Source organism: Hippopotamus amphibius, chromosome 2 (assembly GCF_030028045.1).
Source record: "Hippopotamus amphibius kiboko isolate mHipAmp2 chromosome 2, mHipAmp2.hap2, whole genome shotgun sequence".
Classification (NCBI taxonomy): domain Eukaryota; kingdom Metazoa; phylum Chordata; class Mammalia; order Artiodactyla; family Hippopotamidae; genus Hippopotamus; species Hippopotamus amphibius.
Window position 1 is genome coordinate 45,273,039 of NC_080187.1, and position 22,228 is coordinate 45,295,266.

General features: G+C 36.8%; 1 protein-coding gene across 3 annotated transcripts in view; it reads right to left on the reverse strand.

The window, feature by feature from the left end:
- PCSK5 (proprotein convertase subtilisin/kexin type 5) overlaps positions 1 to 22,228 on the reverse strand; it is a 453,108-nt gene that overhangs the window by 286,953 nt on the left and 143,927 nt on the right. For all 3 annotated transcript variants that reach the window (XM_057721743.1, XM_057721745.1, XM_057721744.1), the window contains exons 6-7: positions 12,926 to 13,014; positions 1,812 to 1,984 (exon numbers count right to left, since the gene is read on the reverse strand). In XM_057721743.1, the coding sequence (XP_057577726.1) occupies positions 1,812 to 1,984; positions 12,926 to 13,014 (262 nt within the window). The remainder of the gene's footprint in view (positions 1 to 1,811; positions 1,985 to 12,925; positions 13,015 to 22,228) is intronic.

A 22,228-nucleotide genomic window follows, 5' to 3' on the forward strand; every position in this document is an offset into this window, starting at 1 on the left:
ACTTACACCAGTCAGAATGGCCATCATTAAAAAGTCTACAAATAATAAATGCTGGAGAGGGTGGGAAGAAAAGGGAACCCTCCTGCACTGTTGGTGGGAATGTAAATTGGTACACCACTATGGAGAACAGTGTGGAAGTTCCTTAAAACATTAAAAATAGAGCTGCCGTATGATCCAGCAATCCCACTCCTGGGCATATATCTGGAGAAAACCATAATCCGAAAGGATACATGCACCCTCTCTGCAGCACTATTCATAATAGCCAAGATATGGAAGCAACCTAAATGTCCACAAAGAGGAATGGATAAAGAAGATGTGGTATGTAGCGGAAGACCTAAATAGACATTTCTCCAAAGAAGACATACAGATGGCCAACAAACACATGAAAAGATGCTCAACATCACTCATCATCAGAGAAATGCAAGTCAAAGCCACAATGAGGTATCACCTCACACCAGTCAGAATGGCCATCATCACAAAATCTGGAAACAACAAATGTTGGAGAGGGTGTGGAGAAAAGGGAACTCTCCTGCACTGTTGGTGGGAATGTAAGTTGGTACAGCCACTATGGAAAACAATTTGGAGGTTCCTTAAAAAACTACAAATAGAACTACCATATGATCCAGTCATCCCACTCCTGGGCATATACCCAAAGAAAACCATAATCCCAAAAGAAACTTGTACCATAATGTTTATTGCAGCACTATTTACAACAGCCAGGACATGGAAGCAACCTAAATGCCCATCAACAAATGAATGGATAAAGAAGATGTGGCATATATATACAATGGAATATTACTCAGCTATAAAAAGGGATGAGATGGAGCTATATGTCATGAGGTGGATAGAACTACAGTCTGTCATACAGAGTGAAGTAAGTCAGAAAGAGAAAGACAAATAGTGTATGCTAACTCACATATACGGAATCTAAAAATGGTTCTGATGAACTCAGTGACAAGAACAAGGAAGCAGATATAGAGAATGGACTGGAGAACTCGAGGTTTGGGAGGGGGCAGGGGGTGAAGGGGAAGCTGAGACAAAGCGAGAGAGTAGCACAGACATATATGTACTACCAACTGTAAAACAGATAGTCAGTGGGAAGTTGTTGTATAACAAAGGGAGTCCAACTCGAGGATGGAAGATGCCTTAGAGGACTGGGGCAGGGAGGGTGGGGGGGACTCGAGGGGGGGGGAGTCAAGGAAGGGAGGGAATACGGGGATATGTGTATAAAAACAGATGATTGAACTTGGTGTACCCCCCAAAAAAATAACTAACTAACTAAATAAATAAATAAAAGAAGATGTGGTATGTATATACAATGGAATATTACTAAGTCATCAAAAAGAATGGAACAATGCCATTTGCAGCACCATGGATGGACCTAGAGACCCTCACACTAAGTGGAGCAAGTCGACAGAGAAAGACAAATACCATGAGTGCATACGTGCAATCTAATTTTTTAAAAAAATGAAACTCATAAACTTATTTACAAAACAGAAACAGACTTACAGATATTGAAAACAAACTTATGGTTACCAAAGGGGAAATGTAGCTGGGGAGGGATAAATCAGGAGCTTGGGATAAACATACACACACAACTATGTTTAAGATAGATAACCAACGAGGACCTACTGTACAGCACAGGGAACTCTACTCAATATTCTGGGATAACCTAGATGAGAAAAGAATCTAAAAAAGAACGAATATATGTGTATGTATAACTGAATCACTTTGCTGTACACCTGAAACTGACACAACGTTGTAAATCAACTACACTCCAAAAAAATTAAGAGTAAAATGAAAAAACCTACCATTCTAACGCCGTTTTCAAAGGCTTGCCGGGTGAGTGGAGCAGGTCCGTCCACGGTCTTGCCATCATCGTCTGGGCCCCAGCTCGCACTGTAAATGTGCACATGCTGGGGGTTAAAGCTAACTGATTTTGCTTCAACCATATCTGTGACATCTCCATCCAGCATTCGAACTCCTTTAAGACAGAAAAGGGAAGTAACTCTATTAGAAGTTTTACCCAAACAGACCAAGATATATTTCAATTGCAGCATTTTTTTAAGGAAAGAATAACATTTAAATCAACACTTAACTGAGTCTGTGTTCCTCAGAAAATGATAGTGCAAGACTTTTCTGAAGCTTTCTTGGGGGGAAAGGAACTTACATTGCATATAAAAGAGCAAACCTTCTTTAAAAACTTTACCCATTGTTCTCTTTTTCTAAATTTCCACATTCTCTCCCTTCTCTTTAGCCTTAAGTGAGTACTTGACAAAGAGAGCCTCAAGCAATCCATCTCCCCTAAACTTCTCTTCATTAAGTACCTTGCGCTCATAATTGGTATAAAACATTCTAACCTCAGCAGTCTTAGAAAATTTGGAAAGCTGCCAAGTTAGAGTGGTCCAATTTCCTCCATATTTAATATTATCTCCTAATCTGAAATACTGATGTGAACTTAATATACTACTTCTTTGCCAAGTTACTTACACGTCAAATAATAAAGGAGAATGCCCTCTGTTCATGTAACGCATCAAATAATTCTCAAAGGGCTTTGGCAATGTTTAGTCATTAATCTTCATGTAAGTATTCCCACCAGACAGATTGGTATTTATTATCAACCTTAATTTGCAAAAATAGACACCAAGATACTAAAAAAATCAATTGTATGTCAAATATGAAGCTTTCTTTTTTTCTTTTTATTTTACAGACTCACAATAACAATGAAACATGTAATTAAGTAAACATCTTTCCTTCAGCTGAAGCTAAATACCATCACTGAGATACTGTATTATTTGAAAATTATATCTTTATAGCTCAAATTTACCCTTCAGGAAAACCTCTTTATCTGGCAGGATTTCAAGTTTTTGTTGGTTACCAATTAATGAGTATTAAATAATAAAACCCTAAATCAGGCAGGTTTAGAGGCTATGTGGTTTGAGGTGGGAATTCTGGTAGAATATAAAAATATTCTTGGAGGAACGATATCTTCCTTGTGCTTTTAAAAAAAATGTTTACTTTTAAACTACAAAATTACAAAACATAGAAAAACACAAAGAATGACAATGAACCTGAATACAGCCAGTGCTCAACAACTGTTAACATTTTGCTACATTTTCTTCCTCTCAAAACATAAATATTAGGCTAAACCATTTCAAATTACATGACAGATACGACACTCTATCCTTTAACATTTTTTTCCAAAGAAATTGGAAATAAACACCCAGTCCACCTTAAATTGCCCCAAAGCATCCATAAAGACACTGCAATTGGCTGCTATATCTCTTGACTATTTTTTCCTCTAGACTTGCGTACTTTTAAAGGAGATATATATAAACAAGTGATGTGGAGAACAAAAGTTTTGAACAAGTCCCTTAAAAAACTGTGGAATGGAAAGCATACTTAGAAAGCTTGTCAGCAGTTTATTTTATGGGAGGAAAACACCCAGCAGGATGCTTTGCACATACTGGGTTCTCAGCAGCTATTGGTTTGTTTTGATTTGACATGAATATTCAAAACTCATCTTCATGGCTTTTACCAAATCAAGATGAACCACTTCATATTCTTACTTTCTACTTAAAAGCATAAAATGGAACTATTTTACCACTACAGGGAGGTCTGAAATAATCTAACTAGCATGTCTAAATACAGGAGTGTCTATACAACACCTGAATTCAATTTCTACACCATGACATTTATGTGAAGTCCATGAAAACATGCTTGATAAAAATCACATCTAGAGGGTAATATTAATTTTCTGACCAAAAATTGATAAGAATTTTATTTTCTCAAGTTTAAAGATGAAAGGTTACTTTTCTTCATTTAACTAACTGCAAGCCTCCATGCCTTGGGTCTAAGGGGTTAAATTTATAATTTAGAATGTTCTCATTTTCAGGATGACAGAACATTTGTCAGGCATTATCATACATTCATGCTTTTAGAGGTCTTGTTCAGGTTGATCAGCAGTTTGTCTGTGAGGTTCACAAGTTCATCCCTCCATTCCCTAAAGGTCAGAAGTGCGGGGTTAGCACTGGAGAGTAATGACAGGAACCTGGGTGTGTGTCTATGTATGTGAGTGTCTGTGTGCTGGACAGCAAGTAGGGTTGACTGGACAGTCACTGTAGTTATCCGACTACCTTGAGGAGAGCAGGGGCCTCCAGCACCCTCACGATTCTTCAGAGACGTCTGTCTCCTTTCCATAACCCCTCCATGAACCTTGCCTTTGACACACAGCAGATGTTGTCAGAGTACAGCTAATTACTGGTTAACAAGCTGTCATACTTGAGGAATCCCGGGTGAAAGGAAGGAAAGAAAGAGGTCAAATTTACTGACAACTGACACACAAGACAGTCTCAGAAAACCTTTTCTTAGCACTGTTATTATATAACCCGATTATTTCGTGTTGTAAAATGTCTACATTTACCTTAGAAAGGGCTATCATTTTTATTTTTTAGATCCAACACTGTTTACCATTTGGAAATAAACAGTATACTGCAAACAAGGATGTCACCCTGGTTCTAGGAACCTCATCTTATGAAACCCTTTAGGAAATGCCTAGGGGAACACCTTCAAAGCCAACAGGACTAACACCATCTCTTACAATGTTTTCTTTGCATTTGCGTGTGGCTGTGGCACCAGGCTATACTAACAAAGATGATTATAAATGGGAAAGTAAGAGTTTGCTTCTATTAATACCTGAATTTATACTGTTTTGGTTGGGTCCTTGTAATAAGTGTGTGTGTGTGTGTGTGTGTGTGTGTGTGTGTGTGTGTGTGTATGTATATATATATTTTTTTCTTTTCCTGTATCCAGCAAAGTCTCTGAGGCTTTTTTATGGGTTTTGTGTGTGTGTGTTATTTTTTAAGCTCTTTATTGCAATATAATTGCTTTACACTCTTGCACCAGCTTTTGAGGTACACCAGAGTTAATCAGCTGTATTTATACATATATCTCCATATCCCCTCCCTCCCACAACTCCCTCCCGCTCTCCCTGTCCTGGCCCTCTAAGGAATCACCCATCATCGAGTTGATCTCCCTTTCTTATACAGCAACTTCCCACTAGCAATCTATTTTACAGTTGGTAGTGTATATATGTCTATGCTACTCTCTCCCTTTGTCTCAGCTTCCCCTTCGCCCCCCGCCCCCCCCAACCCCATGTCCTCCAGCCCATTCTCTACATCTGCATCCTTATTCTTGCCCTATCACTGGGTTCATCAGTACAATTTTTTTTTTAATTCCATATATATGAGTTAGCATACAGTATTTGTTTTTCTCTTTCTGGCTTATTTCACTCTGTATGACAGACTCTAGGTCTATCCACCTCATTACATATAGCTCTAGCTCATTCCTTTTTATGGCTGAGTAATATTCCATTGTATATATATGCCACTTCTTCTTTATCCATTCATCTGTTGATGGGCATTTCAGTTGCTTCCATGTCCTGGCTATTGTAAATAGTGATGCAATGAACATTGTGGTACATGTTTCTTTTTGGATTATGGTGTTCTCTGGGTATATGCCCAGGAGTGGGATTACTGGATCATATGGTAGTTCTATTTGTAGTTTTTTAAGGAACCTTCAAACTGTTTTCCATAGTGGCTGTACCAACTTACATTCCCACCAACAGTGCAAGAGGGTTCCCTTTTCTCCACACCCTCTCCAACATTTACTGTTTCTAGATTTTTTGATGATGGCCATTCTGACTGGTGTGAGGTGATACCTCATTGCGGCTTTGACTTGCATTTCTCTGATGATTAGTGATGTTGAGCATCTATTCATGTGATTGTTGGCCATCTGTATGTCTTCTTTGGAGAAATGTCTATTGAGGTCTTCTGCCCATTTGTGGATTGGGTTATTTGCTTTTTTGGTATTAAGCTGCATGAGCTGCTTGTCTATTTTGGAGATTAATCCTTTGTTTGTTGTTTCATTGGCAAGTATATTCTCCCATTATGAGGATTGTCTTCTTGTCTTGTGTATGGTTTCTTTCGCTGTGCAAAAGCTTTTAGGTTTCATGAGGTCCCATTTGTTTATTCTTGATTTTATTTCCATTATTCTAGAAAGTGTATCAAAAAGGATCTTGCTTTGATGTATGTCATAGAGTGTTCTATGTTTTCCTCTAGGAGTTTTATAGTGTCTGGCCTTACACGTAGGTCTTTAATCCATTTTGAGTTTATTTTTGTGTATGGTGTTAGGAAGTGTTCTAATTTCATTCTTTTTTTATTTTTATTTTTTTATTTTTTGGGGGGGTACACCAAGTTCAATCATCTGTTTTTATAATTTCATTCTTTTACATGTTGCTGTCCAATTTTCCCAGCACCACTTATTGAAGAGGCTGTCTTTTTTCCATTGTGTATTCTTGCCTCCTTTGTCAAACATAAGGTGCCCATATGTGCTTGGCTTTACCTCTGAGTTCTCTGTTCTGTTCCATTGATCTGCCTCTCTATTTTTGTGCCACTACCATACTGTCTTGATCACTGTGGCCTTGTAGCACAGTCTGAAGTCAGAAAGCCTAATTCCACCAACTCCATCTTTCCTTCTCAAGATCGCTTTGGCTATTCGGGGTCTTTAGCGTTTCCATACAAATCGTAAGATTTCTTGCTCTAGTTCTGGGGAAAATACCACTGATAATTTGATAGGGATTGAACCTGTAAATTGCTTTGGGTAGTACAGTCATTTTCACTATGTTGATTCTTCCAATCCAAGAACATGGTATGTCCCTCCATCTGTTTGCATCGTCTTTGATTCCTTTCATCAGTGTCTTATAGTTTTCTGCATACAGATCTTTTGCCTCCTTAGGCAGGTTTATTCCTAGGTATTTTATTCTTTTTGTTGCGATGTAAATGGGAGAGTTTCCTTAATTTCTCTTTCTGCTTTTTCGTTGTTAGTGTATAGGAATGCAAGAGATTTCTGTGCATTAATTCTGTATCCTGCTACTTTACTGAATTCATTGATTAGTGCCAGCAGTTTTCTGGTAGAGTCTTTAGGGTTTTCTATGTATAATATCATGTCATCTGCAAAGAGTGACAATTTTACTTCTTTTCCAATTTGGATTCCTTTTATTTCATTTTCTCCTGATTGCTGTGGCTAAAACTTCCAAAACTATGTTGAATACTAATGGTGAGAGTGGACACCCTTGTCTTGTTCCTGTTCTTAGAGGGAATTCTTTAAGGTTTTCACCATTTAGAACAATGTTGGCTTTTGGTTTCTCATATATGACTTTTATTATTTTGAGGTAATTTCCTTCTGTGCCCATTTTCTGGAGAGCTTTTATCATAAATGGATGCTGAATTTTTTCAAAAGCTTTTTCCACATCTATTGAGATGATCATATGGTTTTTATCCTTCAATTTGTTGATATGATGTATCACATAGACTGATTTGCATATATTGAAGAATCCTTGCATCCCAGGGATAAACCCCACTTGATCATGGTGTATGATCTTTTTAAGGTGCTGTTGGATTCTGTTAGCTAGTATTTTGTTGAGGATTTTTGCATCTATATTCATCAGTGATATTGGTCTGTAATTTTCTTTTTTTGTGACATCTTTGCCTGGTTTTGGTATCAGGGTGATGATGGCCTCATAGAATGAGTTTGGGAGTATTCCTCCTTCTGCTATATTTTGGAAGAGTTTGAGAAGGATAGGTGGTAGCTCTTCTCTAAATGTTTGATAGAATTCATCTGTGAAGCCATCTGGCCCTGGGCTTTTTTTTTGTTGGGAGATTTTTAATCACAGTCTCAATTTCCGTACTTGTGACTGGTCTGTTCATAGTTTCTATTTCTTCCTGGTTCAGTCTTGGAAGACTGTACTTTTCTAAGAATTTATCCATTTATTCCAGTTTATCCAATTTGTTGGCATAGAGTTGCTTGTAGTAGTCTCTCATGATCTTTTGTATTTCTTTGGTGTCCATTGTTACTTCTCCTTTTTCATTTCTAATTCTGTTGATTTGCATCTTTTCCCTTTCTTCCCTGATGATTCTAGCTAATGGTTTATCAATTTTGTTTATCTTCTCAAAGAACCAGCTTTTAGTTTCATTGATCTTTGCTATTGTTTCCTTCATTTCTTTTTCATTTATTTCTGATCTGATCTTTATGATTTCTTTCCTTCTGCTCACTTTGGGGTTTCTTTGTTCTTCTTTCTCTAGTTGTTTTAGGTGTAAGGTTAGGTTGTTTATTCGATATTCTTCTTGTTTCTTGAGGTAGGACTGTCTTGCTATAAACTTCCCTCTTAGAACTGCTTTTGCTGTGTCCCATAGGTTTTGGGTTGTGTTTTCATTCTCATTTGTTTCTAGATATTTTTTGATTTCCTCTTTGATTTCTTTAGTGATTTCTTGGTTGTTTAATAGTGAATTGTTTAGCCTCCATGTGTTTGTATTTTTTACATTTTTTTTCCCTGTGATTGATATCTAGTCTCATGGCATTGTGGTCAGAGAAAATGCTTGATATGATTTCAATTTTCTTGAATTTTCCAAGGCTTGATTTGTGACCTAAGATGTGATCTATCCTGGAAAATGTTCCATATGCACTTGAGAAGAAAGTGTATTTTGTAGTTTTTGGATGGAATGTCTTTTAAATATCAATAAAGTTGATATGGTCTAATGTGTCATTTAAAGCTTGTGTGTCCTTATTTATTTTCTGTTTGGATGATCTGTCCATTGATATAAGTGGGGTGTTAAAGTCTCCTACTATTATTGTGTTACTGTCAGTATCCCCTTTTATAGCTGTTAGCATTTGCCTTATGTATTGAGGGGCTCCTATGTTGGGTGCAGAGATATTTAAAATTGTCATATGTTCTTCTTGGATGGATCCCTTGATCATTATGTAGTGTCCTTCCTTGTCTCTTGTAATAGTCTTTACTTTCAAGTCTAATGTGTCTGATATGAGTATTGCTACTCCAGCTTTCTTTTGACTTCCATTTGCATGGAATATCTTTTTCCATGCCTTTACTTTCAGTCTATGTGTCCCTTGGTCTGAAGTGGGTTTCTTGTAGGCAGCATATAGAAGGGTCTTGCTTCTGTATCCATTCATCCAGTCTGTGTCTTTTGGTTGGAGCCTTTAATCCATTTACATTTAAGGTGATTATTGACATGTGTATTCCTATTACCATTTCCTTAATTGTTTTGGGCTTGTTTTTGTAGGTGTTTTTCTTCTCTTGTGTTTCCTACTTAGAAAAGTTCCTTTAGCAATTGTTGTAAGGCTGGTTTGGTGGTGCTGAATTCTCCTAAGTTTGGTGGTGCTGAATTCTCCTAATTTTTGCTTGTCTGGAAAGCTTTTGATTTTTCCATCAAATCTGAATGAGATTCTTGCTAGGTAGAGTATTCTTGGCTGTAGGTTCTCCTCTTTCAGGACTTTCATTGTATCCTGCCATTCCCTTCTGGCCTGCAGAGTTTCTGCAGAAAGATCAGCTGTTATCCTTATGGATTTTCCCTCATGTGTTATTTGTTGCTTTTCTCTTGCTGCTTTTAATATTTTTTTCTTTGTGTTTAATTTTTGTTAGTTTGATTAATATGTGCCTCGGTGTATTTCTCCTTGGGTTTATTCTGTATGGGACTCTCTGTGCTTCTTGGACTTGATTAATTCTTTCCTTTCCCACATTGGGGAAGTTTTCCACTATAATCTCTTCAAATATTTTCTCAGACCCTTTCTTTTTTTCTTCTTCTTCTGGGATGGCTATGATTCGAATGTTGGTGCGCTTAATATTATCACCAAGGTCTTTGAGACTGTCTTCCATTCTTTTTATTCTTTTTTTCTTTTTCCTGCTCTGTGGCAGTTATTTCCCCATTCTATCTTCCAACTCACTTATTCGTTCTTTTGCCTCAGTTATTCTGCTGTTTATACCATCTAGAGTATTTTTAATTTCAGTTATTTTGTTGTCCATTACTGTTTGTTTGCTCTTTAGTTCTTCTGAGTCCTTATTACCTGTTTCTTGCATTTTCTGTATTTTGTTATCAAGATTTTGGATCATTTTTACTGTCATTATTCTGAATTCTTTTTCACGCAATTTTCCTATTTCCTCCTCAATTATTTGGTCTTGTGGGTTTTTTCCTGCTCCTTTGCCTGCATGGTGTTTCTTTGTTTTCTCATAGTAGTTCAAACTTCAGAGGTTGCTTGTCCTGGCAATAGAGGGGTTTAAAGAAGACTGTCCAAGCTCCAGAGTAATGGCAGAGTATTGAGTCAAACAAATACTAAATCAAGGAAACACATACATGTATAGGATAAACAAATACTGAATCCAGTAGAATATAAGGCACTAGAAAGACCTGACAGAAGAACCCCAGTATGCCATCAGACAATCAAAGAGAAAACCAACAGAAATTCACAACCAAAAAAAAAAGTAAATAAAACCACACACACAGAAACACACATCCAGGGAGAGTTTGAAAGCTATGATCAAATATAATAAAGAGCAAAAGTACCACCAGACAGAGCAAGGATTCTCAGAACAAAATCAGGCAACTATACATAGAACTAAGATAAAGACAAAACCTAATAATAAAAACCAAAGCAGTGTGTCATGTGGAGAATAAAGCAAGGAAACAGAGCAGACCAATAATATTGCTTATAAGTATATTAAAATAAAATAAAATAAAAAAGGATAGAAGACAGGGCAACAGAAGAGCGTAGTGTGATTGGAAATATGATAAGAAGAAAGAAACAGAAATGTATAAAAGATAGAGATGAAAAGAGGATAGGAGAGATACAGTCAGCACTACAAAAAACTTAGCTAGAGACAGAAATATATAAAAAGGCTAAAAATAAAAATAGAATAAAAAATATGCTATAAAACATGTAGATCCCTTAGGACTAAGATCATAATTAATAAAATAAAAAAAAATAATAAGTAAAAAAAAACAAAAAACAAAAAAACTAGAACTGACCCCAGAATGGACCAGATCAATAGAATTAATACTAATGTTCCTGTTTCCTTGGGGTCTCAGCTGAAAGTGTCCTTCTACCCACCTTGGGCTTTTTGTATTACTCTACGACCAGCAGAGCTTCCTTTATTTTTTGTTTGTAAGTGCCGGTGTGTGGGGAGAGAGAGGGTATAATAGTGGCTCCTTCCCCTGGGGGTGAGTGAGCAGTGGTGCCCTGCCTGGGTCATGGTGGCTTGGGCAGCTCAGGTGGAGAGAGCAACTCCAACTGCTGCTCCTCCCCCCGCTACGACTCCACTGTGGCGCCCTGCCTGGGTCACGGTGGCTCAGTCAGCTGTGGCAGTGCCTGCTGCAGAGGGACGCTGGTGGCTTAGGTGTAAACAGAATGTCTCTCTCCAGAGCTGGGCCACTCTGCGGACTTTTGGCTATTGGCTGCAGGCACTCTAGGCCAGCCCTGCCTGGAGGCCTGTTATCCCTGAGTGTGTTAGCCAGGCCCAGAGGGGTCCTTCCTTTGTCCGACACAGGTGCTGAGAGAGAGGCTACACCTGCAGGTCCTACCCCAGCTTGTTAGTCAGCAGTGTCAAGCCGCTGCCATGGCCGCCCAGCTTTCCATGGTAGGCATTCTCCACTGCGGGTTTCTTCCCTCCTGTCCTCTCAGTCCATCTCCCCACTGCCAACAATGTTTCTCACCCTCAACCAGTTCTCCGGTTCCCATGTTCCAGCTCCCAGACCCCCTGTTCAGCTGTGAACCGAAGTCTCAGTCTGGACACACTGAGCCGTGGTGCAGACCCTCGGTGTGTTTGTCCCTCTTTCCCATCTGCCACAGCTCAGCCACTTCACCCTCTTTGAACAGTCCCAAATGCCTCCCTTCTGCCGCGGGGAAATTCCCTGTTGGAGAAGGGGTTTCCTTGTCAGATAAGGGATGTTTCCCCAAATTTGGCAATCTCCCCCATTTCAGATCCCCCTGCCCCAGGTTGTGGGACCCGTCCCTTTCCTTCCTTCTCCTCCTCTTTCTCTCTTTTTTTTTCTCCCTCTGTCCTACCCAGTTATGTCAGGATCTTTGCAGTCCTTTCTGGCATCCGAGGTTGTTTGCTGGTGTTCAGCTGGTTCTCTGTGGGAATTACTGCATCTTTTGGTGTATTCTTGATGCATCTGTGGAGAGGGATGCATTCCACGTCCTTCTACTTTGCCACCATCTTTCTTCTCTTGGTCTCTGGCATCAGGGCCTGGACCCTAGTCTATCTGAACATCAGGAAGTGATCATGAAAGCAAGGTCCTGGGAAGTTATCCAAGCCATAGTATGCAGGGTGCCCTGGAAGCTTTATTTTATTCCAGTCAGTGTTGGGGATACAGATGTGATCCTTCCTCCCTTCATGTCACAAAACAGATGAGGAATTATAAAAACCCCTATGACCCTCATCTACTTTTTTCACATTTGTACTCTTCACAGCAGACTTCGGCCTTCTTGCTGTTCTAGAGTGTGCCAGGCATGCTGTCTCCTTAGGATCAGTATATGTATATTTGAGCTTGTGCATGTGTGTGTATACATCTATAATCTGCAGTTATTAATGGTAATAGTATTACTATACTCTGGGACTACAAAAGCAGATTTTACTATTTACCCTTTTAATTGCAATTAAAAGGAACTTTTGGTAAAGCCTCTGGGAAAGAAAAAAAATACTTTCTGCTTTGACAGAATTTCAAAATACTTCTTTCCATAGAGATATGATGGCCTGGTGTTTATATTTTTAGTTTTTTCTGACCCAGATACCAATTGTACAGTTTGTTATACATGCTAATGACCCCATCTTCACTCTTGGGCAACATTTTTCATTCCTATTTAAAGAAAGAAATATCTGTGTTTGCAACACTTTAGGGGGGCTGCTTCAATGTCTTTGTATTAATAACACAGGTTAACAAGGTCATTTTGCTTTCAGCAGTAGTTGAACACTATTATGCAAACATATGCCTGTCTTTAGGTCAAAAAGTGTTTTGAAAGCCAGTTAGCACAAGAGCTCTTGGCTTATTCTACATCCACTTGAGTCTGTTTCCCATACCTCCAATCTTGGCGTTGAAAGCAATGCCGACAGTGCAATGTGAGTTGTTTGCTGCGGCAGCCACTTCTCCAGCACAGCGGGTTCCGTGCCTGCAGGGAGAACACACACACTTTCTAAAGGAAGACAACCTCATTCTCCCAAATTCAACACGTCCTTGCCCCCACTGAGACCTCAAAGTGGTGAAGAATCTAGCAAGCTGTGGGTGTTTCTGGAACTTCCTACCCAAGTAGAACTTAGTCTGTCCATGGCAAACTTTTAGCACTTAATTATATTCTGCTCTGGGTTACATTCTTGTATACTCATTTTTGATATCTTGCTTTCTCAACTAGAAAATCTCGAAGGCTAAAATCAAATTGCATGTTTTTTTGTATTCTCTGAACTTTCGACGTCCAATATGGTAACCACCAGTCATGTATAGCTAACGGGTATTTGAAATATGGCTAGTGTGACTGCATCTTAATTTTTAATTTTAATTAAATTTAAAAACTAGTACTCAGTTATTAGAAAATTTAAGAATGTGGGTATGAGAAGCTACTTTTTAAACTGGAAATTTCCATATAGATCAAGGATCTCCAATGAAAATTTATCATCTAAAATGGGATTGCTGTAAGTACACACTGGATTTCAAAGATCTTATGTGAAAAGAAAACACAAAATAACACATTAGTAATTATTTTATATCAATTACATGTTGAAATATTGTACTTAATAGAATATATTATCAAAACCTATTTCGCCTGTTTGTTTTCACCTTTTTACTGCTTTTTAAAAATGTGGCTGCCAGAAAAGTACAAAATTTTTCTGAAAGATATTCCCTGTTATTTCTCACAATAACTTAGTTCTTTGATCAGAAAAATCATTTAGCTGAAAGGACTTCTAAGATCTTATCCAAGGATGGCAAAGAAGTGTCAAGTGCAAAGGACAATCTGTTTAGAGATGGCGGCCTAATAAAGTGTGTGTTGAGAACAATTCGAAGGCATTGCTGAGCCCAGAGAAAGAAGACACGGATTGATGACTAACACCTGCCTTGGATGCAGGATATATTTCTATGCTAATGAAATCCAATGCTCACCTCCCTTCCCACATTTTTAGAGATGAGGGCACTTAAGGAGCCCCTGAGATGTAAAGAGATTTGTCAAAAATAGCCCAACAGTGACTAAAACTCAGGACCCCAAATTCTGTTCTTGTACTCTTTATCTTACAACATATTCTACACACTCATCATGGGATATAACTACTGTCTACGCAACTATAAACAAGTAGCTGCTTACAACTGATAGGTACACACCAGTTTACACAAAAGAGATATATCCTGCTTTTTCCATTTAGTAATGTCATGTATCTCTTTTTATGCAAAGATTAATCTATATGTCATTTAAATGGTTACTATTATCCTATTTAATCTTTTACATTTATATACAAATGACATATACCTATATATGCGTGTGTGTGTGTGTGTACATACATACACACATGCATCATAATCTTTATTCCTGGAAATTTACCCATTTTTTTCACTAGTATTAATGAGGCTACAAAGAACAGTTTTGTATATACAAAATTTATATACCTTGGGACAAATTTCTAGAAGTGGAATTACTGGATCAAAGAGTACAGGATAGAAGCGAGAGAGTAGCACAGACATATATATAGTACCAACTGTAAAACAGATAGCCAGTGGGAAGTTGTTGTATAACAAAGGGAGTTCAACTCGAGGATGGAAGATGCCTTAGAGGACTGGGACGGGGAGGGTGGGGGGGACTCGAGGGAGGGTGGGGGGGGGAGTTGAGGGAGGGAGGGAATACGGGGATATGTGTATAAAAAACAGATGATTGAACTTGGTGTAGCCCCCCAAAAATAATAATAAATAAATAAAATTAAAAAAAAAAAGAGTACAGGATATACTGTCATACTGTCAACAGAAGATGGAAGCAGTATAACTGAACCTCATGAAAACTGCAAGACTGATAAATAGTACTACAAAACACCAAGTTTTTATGTATGACAAAAAAAAGATAGTCCATAAGCCAAGTTGAATGACAATATGAAGAATGGAGAAAATACCTGGACAAACCCCTGTGTACATAAACCCCCATATACGAGTTTTTCAATCTTTTCATCCTTGCCAAGCTGACTTGAAAAATATTATCTCATTGTTGCTTCCCTCTTTACCCCTTCTGATTACATTTGATATTGTACATCTTTTCAAATATTTATTAGCTATTTCTATTTCTTGCTTTGTGAATAACCTCGTCATGCTTTTTGCCCGAATCACTTATTGCCTTTCCATCATATCTGCTGCAAATACATGTCCAAATGTTTTATTTGGAACATAACAATCTTATTTATGGCACTTTTAGGTTGTCACACATAGTCTTTAATTCTGATGTATTTATAATTATCTTGCCCTCCGATATTGGGTTATACCACTTTAATCATCAGAAAAAATGATCTCTTTTTAAAAAAAATGTTTCTTTTGTAAGCCCCAAGCTAAACTACTAATTTTCCCCTGAGCATAGCAGTTATTTACTATGATTCTTCATTAGCCTCTCATTGCATATTACTTCATGGTATAGGTTATTTTTATTCAAATGTCAAATTCCCTTTATGAGTCTACTGTTTTTATACTTCATTGCATCTATGATTAATTAATGCAAGTTCTACAGGATCATAAGGACATCTGTTTTTAATTCTGCTCTGTTTTGTTTTTTTTTTTTTGGCCCATGGGTTATTTAGAGGTATAATTTAAATTTTTCAAATGTATGCAGGTGTTATGTTTTTTATATCAATCAATAACTTGATTACCTTATGATAAAAGAGTATATTTTTTATGAAGCAATCATTTGAATTTTGTGAGCTCATAAAATGGTGAAGCATGTGATCAATTTTTATAAATGTTCCATGTGGTTGAAAGGATGTATATTCTCCAACTGTCAAGCTTGTTCATTATACTGTGGATTTGTTAATGTTCTTTGCAGTTCTATCAATTTTTTTTCTATTTAGAATGGAATTATCAAATCTTTCTAGTGAAACAAACTGTTTATGAATAAGTAGTAACACTCTATGGTTCTTGTAATAAAAATTAAAGATATCTGGTAAATATTTAAATTATAAACCACTTGATCCTTTTTCTTTCAAATATTCTGTGTTCATATTAGTTATGCCTCATAAATAGAATATAATTATGTTTCTTTGAAGCTAGGTTATCTTTGTCTTTGACTCAAGAGCCTGTCCATTTACAGCATCTATTCATATATTCATATTCATTTTTGTATTTTTCTCTGTACTAGTTTGGATGTTACATATTCTATTATTTAGTGGTTATCCTAGATATTTGATAATAGATACCTAAGATCACAAAATCTAAAGTTAGTAATCCTTCCAACTTTTCCCAAACAATACAGAATTTAGAATGTTTTAACTCTGATTATCTACCTCTTGACATGATGTCCCCATAATTATAGTTATACATTGGATTTTTTAACTCTAGAAATCGCCCATTACTGTTCTACTTTAAATAATCAGTTTGTTTAGATTTACATTCTTTATTCTCTGTTTATTTTTGTAGCTCTTATTTCCTTCTGGGATCACTGATTTCTTTCTGAAGAACATTCTATAAATGTACCCATCAGAGAGGCTTTTCGTATCTCAGAAAATGACTTTATCTTACTGTTGTTCTTAAAAACTAACTCTGCTGGGTATAGAATTCTAGACTAACAGCACTTCAAAGATGCCATTCTACCATTTTTTAGTTTTCATTGTTTCTGGTGAGAAATCAGCCATTTGGCAACCTAGTTCTCTCTGGATGCTTTTCACATCTTTGTCTTTTCTATTCTGCAGGTTCATTAAGATGTTGTATGTATGGATTTTAAAAAACTCTTTCTTGGAATTCCTATACCTGTCGTTTACTATTTAAATCCTCAGAAGTCTTAGCTAGTACTTTTGTAAGCTAGTACCTTGATATACTGCCTTTACATCATTCTATGGTTCCTCCTATCAGAATCCCAGTTAAGCATACATTAGACCTTTTCACATTATCTTAATCTTTAATCTCACCATCAGGCTTCCCACATCCTTCTCTCTCGGCTGTTTTCTGTGTAACTTGCTCAGTTCTATATTTCACTTATCCTATCTACAGACTAACCTGCTATTTAATCCATTCACTGCATTATTCTTTTCAGTTATTATATATTTTACTTTTTGAAGTTCTTTTTTCCAAATTCATCTGGTTAATTTAGGCAGTCATTTTTTCTTAAAAAATGCTTTTCAATATTTATTTCTTGCTGCATATGAATTACATATAATAACTCTAAATAGGTGAATCTAATTCTGCTATTCTTTTTTTCTACTGGCTTTTGTTTTCATGGTGATTTTTCCCCCATGTAGTTGGGGAATTGTCAATTTAGGAGACTGTGTTGTTTAGGCTTTTATCTTTGTGAATTCTTTAAGAATGGCACGGAAAACTCAGTGTTTTAAAGAAGATTTAAATTCACTTCTAACACGTATCCTGGGCTACACCAACCAGGACCTGTACCACCAAATTAAAAATGTGGGCCATACAAGTAAAATGAATTACAGGTGCAAATTCCACAAGAGAAGTTATTCTCAAAGGTAGTTCTTTATTTATCCTCTTGTCCCATCTATCACCCAGGGAGAGAAAGTCAAATACATCCTCTGTCGCTCTGTGTAGGTTTTCTTTCTCTATGGTTACTGTACTGAAGATGGTACCCCAGGGGTTCTGTTTTATGCAGAAAGCTTCTCTCACCCTTTGGACCAAGGCCTTGTCTCCTGCCATCTCTAGACTTTTAAAAATCTAGCTCCAGGCTGGCTGGGATTGGTTGCTCACCCTGGGAAATGCCTAGTGTCCACTTGTTGCCCATCTAGTTTACAGATTTGAGCTTTCTCAGAGAAATACTCCGTTATCCCATTAGCTCAGCCATGCACTGAAAAGTTCTTTAATATTTTCCCATGAGTTTTAGATATGCTAGGGTAGGAGAGATTTAACTAAATACCTGTTCTACCATATTACTAAAAAATAGAAGTAACTTCATTCCGTATTTCTAAAATGCAGTAAAGCCTTGTACGTATTTTGTACATCATTAATGTACAGTGAATGTTTGTAAGTAAAGAACAGGGTGACTATTTTCCTTATAAAAAAACATTTCTTATAAAGATTTCTGTACATCATGATACATGGGCTATTTTGGAGAGACAGGGAAGTTATACTCTACTGTTGACACATATTTTAAATATCAGTTAAATCATATACTGCAGCATACTGTAATTGAGGGTCCAAATTGCCAGCTCACTAGCTCAACTACATTTAAACAGCCCACTCTTCACATGACAATGATCATTATTCCAAGTAAAGTACTAGGCATCTTTTTTATTTTTACATCCTAGTTGGACTTTGTTTTGCAATAGGTATTATCATGACATATTCAAGTACATGAACACAAGTCAATTTCTTCCTTCTCCCAAAGAGCAAAGGGTGGTCAGCAAAAACTATATTCATGATGTCAATAAATATGAAAGTCACAAAACAGACAAAAATCTGTTTTTCAGATGTATTTTTCTTCAGAGATGACAGGTTATGAGCATATAAAGTATTTTCAGCACAAGAAGAAAATTTTAGTAGATTTTAGTCCAGAAAACAATATACTTGTTAGATTATGCTCTGACCTACATGCACCTAAGTGAGAACTTTACTAGCCAAATCCCACGTAATGTCCCTTGGAACTGAGTCACCTGTTTAGCTTTCTTGTATATGTTCACAATATTACTAAGACATATTTTCTGAGACTTCGAGAAGATAACCCAATTATGTAAATTATAAGGCTATATAAACCAATGACTTAAAATAAATTGGACATCATCTAAAATAAAGCACATGTAGACTAACTAGGAATTAAAAATGCCTCACTTCTCTGAATCTCTTAAGGCTATTGTCATTGCTGCCAGGGCCCCTAGTAAGTGTAAAATGTTATATTATATAATTTTTACTTGAGTAAACCATTTGGCCTTAAAGAGCATTTTGATTTAAAAATCATGTCTGTCTTTGTCCTATTGCTTCTTCTTACTCAGAAGAAAAAGTTTTCTCATCTGCTACATTACCTATTCCCAACAAGAAACCAGTGTAATCATAGGTCTCAAGAGGTTTTACCTTGGCTATCTGATGGAAAAGATGGGAAATCAGATCAGAGAATGCCTGTTAACTCATTTCTATAATATTGGGAACACATACAAGTTAGGTGAAGCGAGTCTAGAATATAAATTCGTGGGGTCTACTAAATCTTGCTAGGTAGTAAAATACCGCCTTTACTCCTTCGTTTGCTTTCTCCCAGTCCTCTAGTCACACTGCCTTGTGAACTTTTTTTAAATTTCATATGAGTTAGTGGGGATGGAAATATTAACTCATTTGAGATTTAGCCATGGACCTGAGAATAAGATGTGAAAAAGCTCAGCAATGAACCAGAGACATCAGGACACATGCAGGAGTCTCCTGTTAGTTATCACTACATTGCTTGAAAGTCAAAATTATACTTCTATGGAATTGAGTAACGGCAAGTTGGAGAAAGACTACTTTCTACGTCATTTCTTTCTTGGAACAAACATCTTCAGCTGTTCATGGATTCTGGTGCCCCACCCCTCACTCTTTCTCTTCCCTTTTGACATCTGATGTGCCCATTCTCCTTGGCATGTTTTGATTTGGTTTGAATCTAAGTGAAAACCTTCCATCTGAGTCTACTTCAAAAGCCCCCGTAGGAAGGGCGAAGAGAGCAAGAAACAGTAATGTGTTTGAGGTTGTTCTCCAACATAAGTTCTCAGAGCTGCTGTTTCGGACTGCTTGTGCTGTTCTTGATAATATTACCACTTTATGTTTATATCACACTCTCCACTTCTCAAAATATTTTAACCTGATTCTCTGATTCTCACTTCAACCCTGCGAAGTAAGCAAAACAGACATTACTTCTCTTATTTTACAAGTGAGAACATTTAGTAAGACAGTGATGGGAAGGTATAAACTGTAACAGGGCAAAGACTAGATCTAGGTCTGCTGGGTCCTAATCTAATGCCTTTTCACTCTCCCAGTAGAGACTCACAGGGGCCCACATTCCTAAGTCTTTGAATGATTGCCAAAATTTCCTGACTTCTTTGCCTGCTACCCTACTTATTTTGTGAGGTAGAGGCAACTTTATTTTCTCATTACTATTGGTGACAGCATATTTGACAATATATTTTATAGAATCTCCATGATACATTATTCAACTTGTGTTATAAGGAGGAAATGCTGGGAATCTTAAAAACAAAAACCTAAGAGGACTGGAAAACAGCTGAAAATGGATTTTCACCCTGTCTTCAGCGAAAAGCTTAAGAAACATATTTTTTTTAAAAAGGTAAATAAAAAATTTTAGGAAGAAAAAAATGCACAGTCTACTTTTTGGTGATTAGTTTTTGTGAGAAAATTAAGATAATAGCTTCTGATGTGACTAAAATATACATACTCCCTGAGGCTTCAATAATATTATTATTATTTTTTTTTACTATACTAGCAAGAAACTCAAAATATACAAGGAAAACGCATTCAAAATAACTGCTATGGACTGAATGTTTCTGTCTAGCCCACCCCTAACTCACATGTTGAAACCCTAATCCTAATGTGATGATATTTGGAGATGAGGCCTTGGGGAGGTAACTAGGCGATGAGAGTGGTACCATCATGATATTAGAAGAGACACAAGAGAGCTTGTTTCCCTTCTCTCCCTTTGCTGTGTAAGAAGGCAGCCATCTACAAGCCAAAACCCAAATCTGCCAGGACCTTGATATTAGACTTCCCAGCCTCCAGAACTGTGGAAAACAAATATTTGTTGTTTAAGCCACCCAGTCTATAGTATTCTGTTAGAGTAGCCTGAACTAGGACAATGACAAACAGATATATAAGATTATATTCACAGACCTTTTGATAGCCTAATATTGAAAGAATTTTAAACATGAACCTTAACTTAAACTATGACAGTTTTTACACTTAGCAATGCACACTGTGAATCCTCTTTTTGGCCCTCAGGGGTAATATATACAATATTTAAAGAAATTAATAAAAGTTAGCATTTATCAATTGCTCCAAAGCCTAACAGATACATTGCAGGCAAGGAATGTGATATATTACAGTATTAGAGTATCAGGTAGTAATGGAACCACTACTAAGAATTAGCATCAGATATATCATATGTAAATGACTAGTAAGTATTAAAAAAGTTGAAGAATATTTCTTTTGGAGGGTTAAAAGTATTGTTAGTTTGACATACATATACACACATACAAGTGTACGTAAAAACTGGTGAAATCTGAATAAGGTATGTAAACTGCATTAAATGTCAATTTCCTGGTTTTTCTATTTTACTATAATTACATATGTTGTTACCCTTGGGGGAACTTAGGTGAGGAATATGCAGACCTCTACTATTTTTGAAACTCTGAGTTTATAATTATTTTCTTAAGTTTAAAAATCATTGTAGGTTTGAAGAATTTGTACAGTTATTTATAATATTGGTGGTAATTCAAAAAGACTATTTCAGTCAAAACACAAAATATTGACAATAAAATAAATAAATCTCAAGTGGTCAACTGCTTTAGAAGTGTTTTCTCACCTTTGCCGTTTTCCCTCTTCCTTAACCTCCTCAGCCTAGGAAAATGACTTAATCACTGTCAAATGAATTCATTGCTAACTATGCTAGCCCGTGTTTAAAGGAAAGGTAAATAGTTTGGTTTACCAGAAAACCTAGTTCTTTACCTCACTTCTGTTGCTTTCCCGACTATAAGTTGCAGGGAATGGTGAAGTACAGTAAAACCCACGGCAGGTTAACATATACATGCTACTATGTAGAAAAGAGATAACCAAAGGACCTATCGTGTAGCAAAGGGCACTATACTCAGTATCTTGTAATAACCTAAAAGGGAAAAGAATCTGAAGAATACACACACATACACACACACACATATTCATAGTCAAGGTGTAAAGGAGACAATTTCTCAGGCCTCCATTGTGGTAGAAAATGAGATCAGGGGTTCCTAAAGCTCTAACTACATGGAATAAAAACTAGTGTGTATGTATATATGTATATATATATAGTATAGTGACTAGTATAGTCACTATACTATAGTCACGTATAGTGACTAGTCAGATATATATATATATATATCTGAGTCACTTTGCTGTTCACCTGAAACTAATATAACATTGTAAACCAACTCTACCTCAATTAAAAAAAAAAAAAAAGCCCACAGCAGGCATTTATGGACATA